The sequence below is a fragment of the Stegastes partitus genome, unplaced genomic scaffold (genome assembly GCF_000690725.1).
Source record: "Stegastes partitus isolate 25-593 unplaced genomic scaffold, Stegastes_partitus-1.0.2 Scaffold1383, whole genome shotgun sequence".
NCBI lineage: Eukaryota > Metazoa > Chordata > Actinopteri > Pomacentridae > Stegastes > Stegastes partitus.
Window position 1 is genome coordinate 122,199 of NW_007579114.1, and position 12,640 is coordinate 134,838.

Genomic DNA, 12,640 nt, shown 5'->3' on the forward strand with positions numbered 1-12,640 from the left:
TATAACCCAAGATGTGATGTCCATGTGGACGCCAGGTCTTAAGAGGTTAATATGAATCAACTCGTGAATACCAATCAACTGGTGGAGCAAACATGTGCGTTTAGAATGTTATAAAGTGAAGATAAGTGCATTGATCTGTCGCCGTCCATCAGTGTATTTCCTTTATCTTTATTTTCTGTCAGTACTAACAGATGATTGTCATGAAGATGTCTCACTCTGCAGCTTTCTCATGACTCCGGCGTCAGGAGCTCCTGACGTCACCCCTCGTAACCCAAAGGTCCAGCCTTCACTCGGTCTCATTACAAACTTCTCCTCCACGCAGCCGTGGGGCTTTCACTCGTGTCACCATGTCCAGAGTTTCCACATTTATCGTCTCTGTTTTTGCCCTCATCTTGTGCGCTGTTATCGTCGCTACAGAGGCGCAGTCCACCACTCCTGCTCCGGCTCCGGGTGAGACTTCTGCTTTTCTTTTCTTTTCTTTTCTTTTAGCTGCTGAGTTTTGAGTCCGATCAGGAGGCTGTCACATGACATCAGCCAAATGGATTTACTGTAATTACAGAGGCACAGAGAATCACTCGCGTCTCGCCTGTTTGTTTCCTAAATAGACTTTTGTTGTGTTCCCAGTAAACAGACTTTAGTTTCTCTCTTGTCCTTGTCACTCACTGTCAGCTCTGTTGTTGTTGTGAGCATCTCTAATGACTGTGGGCAAACTTTTCCTCAAGATTGCATTACTTCATTTCTTCTTCACTCTTGTTTGTTTTCAGTACCTTGTGCTGCCAGATCCAACACCAGTTGCTCTGAATGCCTGCAGAATGTCACAGTGAGTCTCCAGCAGTGCAACAGAATTCACTTACTGCAGCTGTTCAGCTCAGTGTTCTTAGTGATGTGCTGCCATAAATACCAAAGATAAGAACTTCTGGGCTGTATTTGTTGCAGTGTCTGTGGTGCATACCGACCGAGCAATGCGTCGACTACCCGGTGAGGAACATCCTGCCCCCCAACAGTGTCTGTCCGCTGAATGATGCACGATGGGGGCTGTGCTGGGGTAAGACTGGAGAACAATAACCGCTAAAGCCAAACCCAGCATGTGTTGGTATGTGAGATGAATGTGGAGTAAAAATGAAGTTGCAGCTGGTATCATAATCAATTAGTTTATTCTGTAGTGACAGCTTCTCAGTTGTGGTGATTGTCTTAGTTTGAGATTGTGAGTTTCACATTTATCTCCACTTTAGAGGTCAAACAAATCAAATTATTTTAAAGGAATCATTAGTTTTAAGGCATTCCTAACAAACAGAAAGCCATAGTTTAGTCATAAGCCTAAAACTTGATAATATTCTTGCATTTTCAACCTCTAAATGAGTGATATTTCTCAGTAAACCAGAATTCCAACCACCAAGTAGTTCACTAAAGGGGACAGCCATCCCTCTGTGTAATTTCCAGTGCCATTGGTGCATCTGAAACTAACGATTAGTTGAATATTTTTAACCATTTCTCTGTGTCTCCGCCTTTGATTCCCAGTCAACTTCCAGATATTGATCATCACCATGTCGGTGCTGGCCGGTATCATCATCATCGCCATTCTGGTTTGCTGCTTCTGCTGCTGCAAGTGTGAACGAATCGGGTGAGCATTAAGTCACACTGAGTGCTGGCTGTGAAATCTGGTTCAGCATGGGAGCAGCAGGAGGAGGAGGAGGAGGGACACAATGGGTTGTTATTCTGTCAGGCTAGGCTGATACCGCTATCTCCAGAAGCCTGCCAGAATTTGTGGCAGTATCTTTGCTCTTTCTATTAGGAGGATGGACTCCGGCATCTTAAACATTGAATAATAACGTCAGTGTTAGAAGATAAGCAACATGCTGAGGACGTGGGATAAACATTTTCCATCAGCAGAAAATATTCAGATTTTTTCTAATATTGTATTGGAGCACACTTGACATCCAGGTGACAAATGATCTTTCTTAAAGCAGCACTATGAAATCCAACTTTAAAAGACTACTGGCTAATCAAAGACACACTTTTCAGTTTTTTACTAATTGGAAGTTTCTTTTTAAACTCAGTATCTTGAATATAAGGAAGGTCACCGCGCCCTGGTCTGACTCACTTCTTCCCCAAATCTGTCAGCGGAACAGAAAAGCAATCAGCTGCGTTTATCTGAAACTGTTCTCCTTCAGTAATATCAGCACTGTCAGCAGCAGACAATCATGACCTTAAAACTACAATTACTTATCATCATTAGAAAACAATTACGTAGATGAGTAAACGAGTAGGCAGCACTTACAAATCACACAAAATTCAGTTGAAGAATATACATAAATACTCCATTTTGCATGATTAATATATGACAGTGAATGTTGGTGTGAGTGCAGTTAATGTAGCTCTGTGTAGAAATTGGTAAAAAAAAATTGGATTGGAATTGGTAAGAAAGTGTCATAAGATAAGATAAGATGTGCCTTTATTTATCTCACAGTGGAGAAATTCAGATTGTTGTCAGCATCATTACACACAGAGATACAAATATACTAGACAGAAAAATGTACATATAAGAAATAGTGCAAACACAAGCATGAAGCACACATAAAAAGAGAAAAGTGCAAACAGAATATGAGAATGGGCTTCTGAATGGGGATACATAGAAAAGATATATATATATATCATGTCATCCATTGTGTATTGTCATATTTAGCTTAATCGTCTATATTTTATGTAACAGGCATAAGAAAACTCTCCGATGCTACTGTGCACCTTAATCTTATAATGTTAGTTAGAAGATATCACATCACTTTTTTTTTTCTGTCTCTCTGGAGTCCCGTCATAGATTTTATTGGAGAGGATTATGCTGAAGTTGTACAAAACTGTTTCGCAACTTTAGGATCCAAATGATCCTCAAAGGGTAAAGTTCATACATCTGTTAACATTTCATTGATATTGTAAAGACGATGGTCCACGTTTTCTTGTCTTTTTTTCATCTGCTGGTCTTGATGTTTGCCTGTAGCGGGAGTCCAGTGTCTGTTATGTGCCATTAATTGCGTACATAAAGGAAAAATAAAAACACTTAGAGGAAGGTTGTAACTAAGGCCTTTTTTGTGAAGAGGAGCCAGATTATTAAACTGCATTTAATGTCTGTCAGTTCACATCTCACTTTGTCTCTTGCAATGTAAGATTTTATGGACGGAAACATGAATATTGATACGAATGCAAATCCTCCTTTTGTAGGAACAGGAGGGAAGACGCTAAAGTGGAGCGACAAACCCGAGCGAGGAAGGCCCGTCAGAAAGCGAGGTGAATGGCTGTTGAGTAGGTGTCTGACAAGAGCCAATTAAACCCAGAAAAAGAAAAAAGTAATTCCTTCATAGTTTGTTACTGTCACTATAACAATACCCATCATCTAACAGAGGCGGGCGGCTGGGGGAGGGTCTCTCCTACACTACCACTATTCATTCATTAATTCACTCATTCATTATGGAGATTTTTTATTAAATGTGCATCGTTTTTGGCCTGGAACAGTTACAGAGAAATTTAAATATACAAAGCAGCGTGCCTTTTGTTTGACGAAAAAGTAAAAATTGGGTTTTCGGTAGATATTATCGCCACATCAAAGCGGTACTTTGTGTTGATCCTCAAGCCATAATTCAAACAGTGTAGGCGTGAGTGCTGCCAGTGTTCTCTGTTGTCTAACAATTTGTCTTTTGTTTGTGCCCCTCAGGAGAACAGAAATGCAGCTGAGGCATGATGAAATCAGACAGAAATATGGTGAGACTCATTTCTTGTTTGTGTAGTTTGAGTGGGTTAATAAATGTGCATTTGAAATATCAAAAGAGGGTTGTTTTGACAATGCTTAGTTTACATGCGCCGTGATCAGACGGCTGCAAAATGAATAGAAACTGTGACTCAAAACCAGCTGAGGACAGATAAGATACTTAAAATGGGATGAAGATAATGAAATGTTGGCTGAAGAAAAAAGGCACAACATTTAAAAAAAAAAAGGTCTTTATAAACTGAGAGAAATAAACCAAATGGGGGGGAAAACGTGATCTAGTAGTGCCATCTACTGGTTAAAATCTAAACTGTTCACCACAGATGAACTCAAATTAGACTTTCTTTATTGTCATTGCACAAAAACAAAACCGGAAATCTGGCAATGAAATGTCGTTGCTTGGCTACCAGAGTACACAGAAGAGCTTGTGAGGCAGATACTGTAAACATATAAATATATCTATATAAGAAAAACTACTGTAATGGAAACAGAGCTAAATCCAGTAGTTGTATTTACCTCAGTGATCCGTCATAAACTTGGATTTTGGAACTATGTTACTTGCCTTTAACCCGCATTTCAAAATGTACGCAAACATTTCAACTCATCTGAATAATTTACATTCCTCTCAGTGATATTGATGACAGTATTTTTTTTCTCCATTGTTCTTTTCAGGTCTGGCAAAGGATAATCCGTACGCCCGTATGGACGATCATTAGGAAGAATCTCAGCGACGGTTCCTTCAAATGATCTTATTGATGCCAGTAACAGCGAGACACAGCGTACAAATAGCTTCTGATAAACTGTGATTATCTGGATTGATTTCGATGCGACAGTGTTTGCAAAAAAAAAAAAACTTAAGACAACACGCAGCTCTCTTTGGTTTTCAGGATTAATATTTTTTTCAGCCTTAACTGGACTTTTAACCCGACATTGTTTTCTGTCCACACGCAAAACAACATCAGGATGAAGACATTGTCCACCATGACATGCAAACATTTAGTTTTATTTTGAACAAACAGTGCTTCTGATGCTTCTTTTATAACCAGCAGATTCACTTTTATACTACATTTGCAATGCACACTATTTTACTGTCATGGACGTCTAAAGATCAACATGTATTTCTTTTTTTATATAAATTGTTCATGTAACAAATTTTTACTTTTTTCCAGTTTTAGCTTTTGATAAATATCAGAATTAGTTTCATAACTGTGTTGGATAAAAGAAATGTGTGCACTGAAACTACGTGTGGATCGACTGAATTTTCTGTAGCCATTAAAAACAAGTGATCATCAATTTCAAAAAGCGAAGTTTTGTTTTTTCTTATTTTTTCACCAAATACTTCAGCCTATAATTGTAACTGAATTTCCAAATTCACATCCTCCACAATTTGTTATCCCCATCCTACACAAACACAGGTACAGAGGGCAGTTTCACACTTTCAGATAGAAAGAAGAAAAACACATAAAAACAAGAAATTGAGAAGTTAATAAACGGTAAAACCTACATTAAAATCAATATCATCAGTGTGTTTCCGCCTCATTGCTATTGTGGAAGCACTTTTCGAGCTGTTTCACACCCTTCATGTGAAGCAACCCTTCCTGAATCTGAAACTTTCAGTTCCTCACATTATTTTGTTGTTTAGTCATCATGGCTTTTTGGCCCAGTTCTTCAGTGACACAAACCTCTGACATGCTGCAGTCCTCTACAGGGTGCAAACCAGGGACATCCACAGCATCACTCTGACTCTTTGATTAAGAATAGTTGGATTTCAGGGCATGTCCACAGGGCAGGTCATTAAAAACAGTCTGGTCACATCTAATACATGACAGTGTATTTATTTTTTGTTTTTTTTCAACATACAGTGAAGGCTGTATGTTGCAAATGTAACTTCATAGAACACAAACCTGTTTTTTTTTAAGTCCTCTATTTGTGAATATAGCTGCAAGCGTACAGGCGTAGCTATATGAAACATTTGTATTATTTTATGAGGCTTACCCCCAAAATTATTTGACTTTGCAAGAGTTGCATGTGGACCTGGAGTATCAAGTTGACCATATAATATACCAGTTTTTTATTATAGTAAGATAAAAGCAAGCAGTGAATTAATTAACCACCTATTTGGTTCATTAGTTGGATGCAAAGCCTTTGAGGCCTGCACTAATGGGTTGCTCAGCAGAAGGGCCCTTTTGTTTGACCTATCTCGCGGGAGCGCGCAAATTATCTTACGCGCTCACGAATCCGCGACCCCGAGGAAAAGTGGAACACGTGACCGTTTTGGTCGAATTACATTTTAAATTTCGGTGCGCGCTCCTCCTCCAAACGAGAGAGCCGGAGGAGCTGGTAACCCGCTTCACCATCCACAGCCTGCCTCCACGTTACCAACAAACACCTGAGAACACCGCAGAATGTCTGAAGAAAAGCCAAAGGTCAGTACCGCGTTTGGACCGACGCACGCCTCGTTCGTGTCCACCTTTAGGCGCCAATGATGTCAGTTGCAAGTTAACGTTAGCCCGGCGTGCTAAGCTAGCCCTGCTCCCAGGCTACAGGCTCCCCATTTGAGCGGGGAGACGGAAACAAAGGTGGAACGATTTGCGGATATTTTGGCTTTAGGCGCACAGTTGTATGTCTGTATTTATTGTAGATAACCGATATCTGCTGTCACTATCCAACGATTTACCCTTCACTTAAACTGTGTTGGCTAATGTCGGCATCACAGATTGCCTGTGAAATGAATGATTTGTGTTTTTCTATCATTTGCGCCATTGTGGCTTTCTGCGCCAGTTTAACACTGGACTAGCTTGCGAAGCTAACCACTGGGAGAACCTAAAGGACTGTGTATGTTTGAGGTGTTTTGGATGGAGAACCCTGCCTCCACAGTGCGCTAATTACTCTGCTTAGGAGCTAACTTGAGTTAGCTGCTGTTGTATTTAACTAATTAATGCTACACTACCGGTTACCGGGCTTCTGCCAAAAAGTGATCGTCTGCAAAAAACTGATTGCCTTCCGTGGGAGCAATTATCCTCACGGCTCTGCTCTGTGTTACCTGCCCTGTGCGCTGGATTTTAATCAATCCAGTTGTTTTTACCGGGTGGATTAGATTTAAAGGACCAGTTCAGCTCATATAGTGCAGGTTTCCTCTTGCTAAAAAGTGACCCTACAATGAGACAGAAATATTATTGGTGCTTAAAAATTACTTGATTCCACTATTGAGAGATATTTCAAAGCTAATAGCCCATATGATATTAGAAAAACCAGATAATTTCCTTATTTCTTCTATAAAACCCATCCATAAATCATTTAAATAAAGTCTTTAGAAGGATATTAGATATACCAAACACATACAACCTAAACATCAGAAACAATCACTCTTATTCTGCCTATATTCAACATAAATGTCATGACATATTACACTTTAACCACACACAGTTATTTTGTCGTGATGATTCATTTACAAGAAATGTTAAAGTTTGATAAAAACACACTTTTGTGATTACCGCGGCCAAGCTTCTGTGCATTTCCAGGTTAGGACTGATCCAGATAACAGTAGCTGTAGATGGATTTAAACTGCTTGAATATGTAGCTCACAATCAGACTTTGGCAGACGAATTATTTTGATTTTTCTTTGGCACAGCACATGTGTGATGCTTCTGCTGATTTGTTGCAGGAGGGAGTGAAGACGGAGAACGACCACATTAACCTCAAGGTAGCTGGTCAGGATGGCTCGGTCGTACAGTTCAAAATCAAGAGGCACACTCCGCTCAGCAAACTAATGAAGGCGTACTGCGAAAGACAGGCAAGTTGAAATAGAAGCTACACATTCTCTGTGCTGATGGTGGACTTTTGAGCTCATTGTTAACATTATGATGGTGTTTGATTTGAGCTAATGTATATAATTTGTGTCTCGTTAACTGGATTCTTTTTCTGTTCTTCTACAGGGTTTGTCAATTCGTCAGATAAGGTTTAGGTTCGATGGACAGCCAATTAATGAAACAGACACACCTGCACAGGTTGGTGAAACACGACACAGTAGTGATTACATTTATGTGTTTGTGGAGTGCATAGTCCATCATGTTCCAAGTGGAATTAAACATGGCCATTCAGCTTTAATTCTGCTCTTAATTTAGAAATAACTTTTCAAACTACAAAACTCAGACTACACGCAACTAACAGATGACTTTGTTTCGCTCCCACACAAGGTGAACGTTGTCAGACCACATGAGTAAACAAATTCGACTGTAGGATTCATGTAAAGTTGATGTACTTGTGCGTAGTATATCTGAGTGGCTTACAATACTACGTGACAGCCTCAATCATGCATCTGTTGTTTGTCCTCCTTTATTGTGTTGATGTATACAGTAAAGCTGTCCTTATTTTGTAAATATACACATTCTGCTTGCCGTAAGAAGACCAGCATCTCGCTGTCAGTCATGCTGGTTGTTTGCCGTTGCGAGCGCTGGAATGCTGTGAAATGGACTTTGTTAAAAATAGAAATTTATGACCTCTGATGTAACTTGAGTTCAGCACGTAGCCGCATCGTAACTGCTGTTGACCTGTTAGGTTGCGAATGCATCATTAAAGACATCACTGGGTATACGGAGGCAGCTGCTTGCTCCAATCGACGACAAAATAAATGGTACAAATATGGTAGAATAATGGTATGAATAAGTCATGTTTGAATGAGGATAGTTTGGGACTATCTAATAGTACGATGATTTCAGTCTCACCGGAAAATCGAATGTACTTCCACTTTGATTTAGAGCCCACAACGTGCCAGATTTATTTGTATTTTTTTAAACTCTTGAGCTTAAAAGTTATCTTTCACCCTCCCCCTGTGGCTGTGGTCGCCGTTTTCATTTGTGCCCCTCTTGCACACGTTCAGCTAACGAAGCAACTGGTGATAAAGGAAACAGATGCTCGTGTCGTCATGTTAGATGTCATCTGTCAACCTCCATCGGCTTTTTTGTGGATCGGTGTATTTAAAACACACAAGTCTAAGAAGGTTAAACAGGTTTTATATGAAGTTAATTGTTTCAATCCTACTGCTGGTTATTTTATCCCACAATGCTTTGACTGCCTTCTTTGAGAAATATAATGTCTTGTCTTTTTTTAATTCAGCACTCAAAGCCATTTAAGAAATGTGCCTACATACACCAGCAGTCATGCTGATTTTTACATGCAAAACTAGCAGGAAGAAAAAAAAATCAAATGTACTTTCAGTAGCTGTCAGTTCTCTTCAGGTGGAACAATTTCAGTTGGTCCCAAACTATTAGTAGGACTTAATACAAACCCTGCTTAAAACGAACACAAACTAAACATTACAGAAAAAATGCTATTTGTTTTGTTTTCTTTTTTTTTTTTTTCTGTGCTCTGAGAATGAATAATGTGAGTTTTATTTTTCTTAATCGCAGCTGGAGATGGAGGATGAGGACACTATTGATGTATTTCAGCAACAGACAGGAGGAGTCCATTCTTAAGGGGGATGTTGCGTCTGGGAAGAACATCGACACCATTTTTTCTCATGTTGTATTTGTTTATTTCTGTTTCTCCTTAACACTTCATTTTCTTTTCTCTTTTCTTTCACTGTGCTTGGCTAAATGTAACGACGATTTACAACAAAACAAAGGTTTTCATTGCGGGCCAAATCTTGACTTTGAGATGCAGGGTAACTTTTTAAACATGTTTTATTCACATTAATGGATGATTCTGAAATTGTCCAAGGCAGGGAAACGTCTCAAATCAGATATGGTTTGTAATGAAAAAAAAAAAAACAACCTCCACCGTGGTCTTGTGATGTTGAGATGACCTCTTGCATGTCTCATTAATCATGAGCTGGATTACATGCCAATTTAATGTTTATTTTGTTTAAGTTTTCCAGATTGTTGTAAGCATTAAAAGTCACAACGGGCATAACGATTTTAAACCAGGATGCTGACGGTGGTTATCTGTCTACACATGGGAAAGACATTACAACATGTTTCTTATGTAACTTGTAGGTTTTTTTTTTTCTTTTTTCTTTTCAAAGGACCATTCGATATATTTTGAGGGGGTCCATGCCCAATTTACCTTCAACAATGCTTGTGCTTGGAAAGATCTATATGGATGATTTACCTCAATACTGTTACCCTCAAAGCAGATTTACCTGAATGGTTAATAAACTGTGGTAAGGTTTTTGGACCAAAAATCTTCCATGGAAATGGTTCTTTTATAAAAAAATGTTTGGTTAATATAAAAATGTAGATGTAAAGGTTGCTGTAACTCAGTGGTTGATATTATTAAACAGGGGGCCGAACATGTAAATTGACTTGTTTGTACCTTTTCAGGACTGTAGAAAAACACCTAATGTCTCCAGAAACAGCCTCATCTAAGGTTCAATATTTCAGTCGGTCTATACGTATACATGCTGTGTTGCCAATTTGAATAAGTTTGTAAAAAAATCTATCCAAGCATTCTCAACTTATTCTTTGTTTAATGCTTGTGTGTTGGTAGAAATTTTCTTGCATAAGAATGTCCACCTGCATTTTAAAAATTAACATTTTAGATTTTGCACGGCGACATTGGCAGATGTTCCACAGTTTTGTTTTGTTTTTTATTTGTACATTATTTGTTGTCCCTATACTGTATACAATAAATATAGTTTGATACTCAGCCTCTTGAATCACATGTTGGCTTCCATTTGTGCGAAACTGCTGTTAGATGAATACGAGACAGATGTTTTGAAATATTTACATCTTAGATTTAAAGGAACATGAAGTTATTAAATAGGGAGGACCAGCAACGGGAGTGTCGTTCCGTATCCTTGGTTTGATCCGTGGTTTTCATCTCATGAAACCAGACGTGCAAATAAATATTCTGGCCACTAGTTTGTGTTATCATGGGAACTCATGGAAAGTCCTTGACTGCAGATGTGAAGTCCTAGAACGTAATTATAGTCTCCCAGGAAAAGATTTGAGGAGCTTTGTATTGTGCTTAAAATAGCAGCCTGATCCACAGCAGGCAGTATGCTTACCATACATTAGAGGGCACCATTATGCTGAAGATGCTCCGCTGCATCTGCATCGCCATTCGCTCCAGTGGCTGGATTCTCCTGCTCTTTAATTAAAACACAAAGACGCGTTTGTTGCTGGCGAGCCTCCTCTTATTTAGGAGAACTTGATTTCACAGATGTTACTAAATTGAGTGGCCAAGTGAACTCCCCCCTGAGGCTTCCTCGCACAGTGGTCTGATTGTGCTGCCTTCACTTTTGGCACCTCTTTTGCATTTTATATTTCCTCGCGGAGACATCTGAGGTCAGTCATATTTCCGCAGATCTCTCAGAAATGCAGCTGCAAGGTGCCCCCTCCGCCCATACATCCAGACGCCCGCTGGTGTGTAATGCACAGTTGCTTGGAAGGAAACAGCATGTTGGGTTTGGTGAAATGCAGACCTGCTGTACTGCACTGATTAAAGTTTTGAAGAAAAAAAATACAGAAGGGAAAAGATATATTTAAGTCAAATCAGATGTATAGTTGCTGTTGCATAATTGGTTAAACAAGATTTCTGATCTACTGGATGATAAATCCAGGACAGGATGTTACCACAGTCAGTGTTCAAATGTCACGCCAATAAAACCATGTCAGAAACATCCATCCATCATCTAAACACTGCTTAATCCTCACTAGGGTCACAGGGGGGCTGGAGTCCATCCCAGCTGACTCAGGTCACCAGTCTATCACAGGGCTACACTTACAAGCACACTGGCATTCACACCTACGGACAATTTAGAATCACCAACTAACTTCAACATGTTTTTTTGGGAGGAAGCCGGAGAACCCACGCTGCACGGGGAGGACATATAAACTCCACACAGAAAGATCCTGGGTGTCCTCACCGGCAACCTTCTAGCTGTGAGGCAACAGTGCTAACCACCGCTCCACCTTACAGCCCCATGTCAGAAACACAGGAGCATAAATCTGTCTTAAAGCTACAGGGTTAAAAGCACAAAAGGTGTCTGTCAAAGGTGACAAGCCGGAGGAAACGGGACAAACCAAGTAACTCGTCCATGTCAGAGGGCAAACATCACATCAGGGACAAAACAAACTTATCTTAAAGTTACAAGGAACAAAAGGGCAGCTATAAATATCCGACAACCTGACAGGAAATGTGACAAACTCAGTTCCTCATTGATGCCAAAGGGCTCCTCTGTATTTAAAGGTGAGGATCCAGTATGTGGAGGATGTCACCGCCTCTACTACGACTGGCCCACTTCTACTTTATACTCAACATCTTCCTCATACTTTCTGAAAACTGGATCTGAGATTGCTGGAAACGGCACTGAGTAAAAACGAAACAAACGTCCTTTCTACTTATCGTGTATCATAAACTTGAGTAAGCTGCAGAGAAAACACACAAAAACTTTCACTATAACAGCCAAGAGTCCCGTTAACTCCTTCAGAGCTGAGCTGTTGCCATCAGCCGTGTCAGGAACGCTTGTGACTCAGCACACAACCTCATTTGTTTGACTCTGCATTTCACGGAGACACGCTTTGTGTCACTGTGATTGTTTTAATGTTTAGTCATTGTCTTGCTTGGGTCATGTGCTGGCCTGTAGAGTAAGGAGCGTTTATTTATTATTCAAGAGAAGAGGTGGAGTCCAGCTACACAGTCACGTACGAGAAAAAAAGGGGGAATTATTTTCACATTAGAAAAAAAAATACATGTTAGTTTATTTAGGCAGTGATAACTAACACCAGCTACTGTATATGAAAGACATCATTGTGTAATAACTTTAAATCTCTTGGTGAATGAAACATGGCCTAAGTAGTTACAGTTTCATTATATGGTGACTGGTTGTTGCCAATAACTGACAGGCACATGTAAATTACTCTTATTATGTATTACTATGGCCTG

At 39.7% G+C, this 12,640-nt stretch overlaps 2 protein-coding genes across 3 annotated transcripts; both read left to right on the top strand.

Moving 5' to 3' along the window:
• The first annotated feature begins 291 nt into the window (after positions 1–291).
• Positions 292–5,057, top strand: pttg1ipb (PTTG1 interacting protein b). Of its 2 annotated transcripts, none has more exons than XR_520876.1 (7): positions 292–450; positions 765–820; positions 937–1,045; positions 1,519–1,621; positions 3,214–3,294; positions 3,704–3,750; positions 4,427–4,471. XR_520876.1 is itself a non-coding variant. In XM_008299150.1 (7 exons), the coding sequence occupies exons 1-7, from the start codon at positions 348–350 to the stop codon at positions 4,468–4,470; spliced, it is 528 nt and encodes a 175-aa protein (XP_008297372.1). In that variant the 5' UTR covers positions 292–347; the 3' UTR covers positions 4,471–5,057. The 2 variants fall into 2 exon arrangements, 1 of the variants encoding a protein (XP_008297372.1); XM_008299150.1 differs by having other exon boundaries at positions 3,214–3,279; positions 4,427–5,057.
• A 1,011-nt stretch (positions 5,058–6,068) lies between these two features.
• sumo3b (small ubiquitin like modifier 3b) lies at positions 6,069–10,409 on the top strand. The gene is made up of 4 exons (XM_008299151.1): positions 6,069–6,180; positions 7,419–7,547; positions 7,690–7,761; positions 9,163–10,409. Exons 1-4 carry the CDS (start codon positions 6,160–6,162, stop codon positions 9,226–9,228), a joined length of 288 nt encoding a protein of 95 aa, XP_008297373.1. The 5' UTR covers positions 6,069–6,159; the 3' UTR covers positions 9,229–10,409.
• Positions 10,410–12,640: the final 2,231 nt, after the last annotated feature.

What these genes read in the sequence shown, in the direction of transcription:
- pttg1ipb (XM_008299150.1), top strand. Translation starts at nt 348, where the DNA reads ATGTCCAGAGTTTCCACATTTATCGTCTCTGTTTTTGCCCTCATCTTG. An exon ending in TGCAAGTGTGAACGAATCGG is followed by an intron (nt 1,622 to 3,213) that starts GTGAGCATTAAG and finishes CTCCTTTTGTAG; the next exon opens with GAACAGGAGGGAAGACGCTA. An exon ending in AAGGCCCGTCAGAAAGCGAG is followed by an intron (nt 3,280 to 3,703) that starts GTGAATGGCTGT and finishes TGTGCCCCTCAG; the next exon opens with GAGAACAGAAATGCAGCTGA.
- sumo3b (XM_008299151.1), top strand. Translation starts at nt 6,160, where the DNA reads ATGTCTGAAGAAAAGCCAAAG. An exon ending in TGTCTGAAGAAAAGCCAAAG is followed by an intron (nt 6,181 to 7,418) that starts GTCAGTACCGCG and finishes GATTTGTTGCAG; the next exon opens with GAGGGAGTGAAGACGGAGAA. An exon ending in AGGCGTACTGCGAAAGACAG is followed by an intron (nt 7,548 to 7,689) that starts GCAAGTTGAAAT and finishes GTTCTTCTACAG; the next exon opens with GGTTTGTCAATTCGTCAGAT.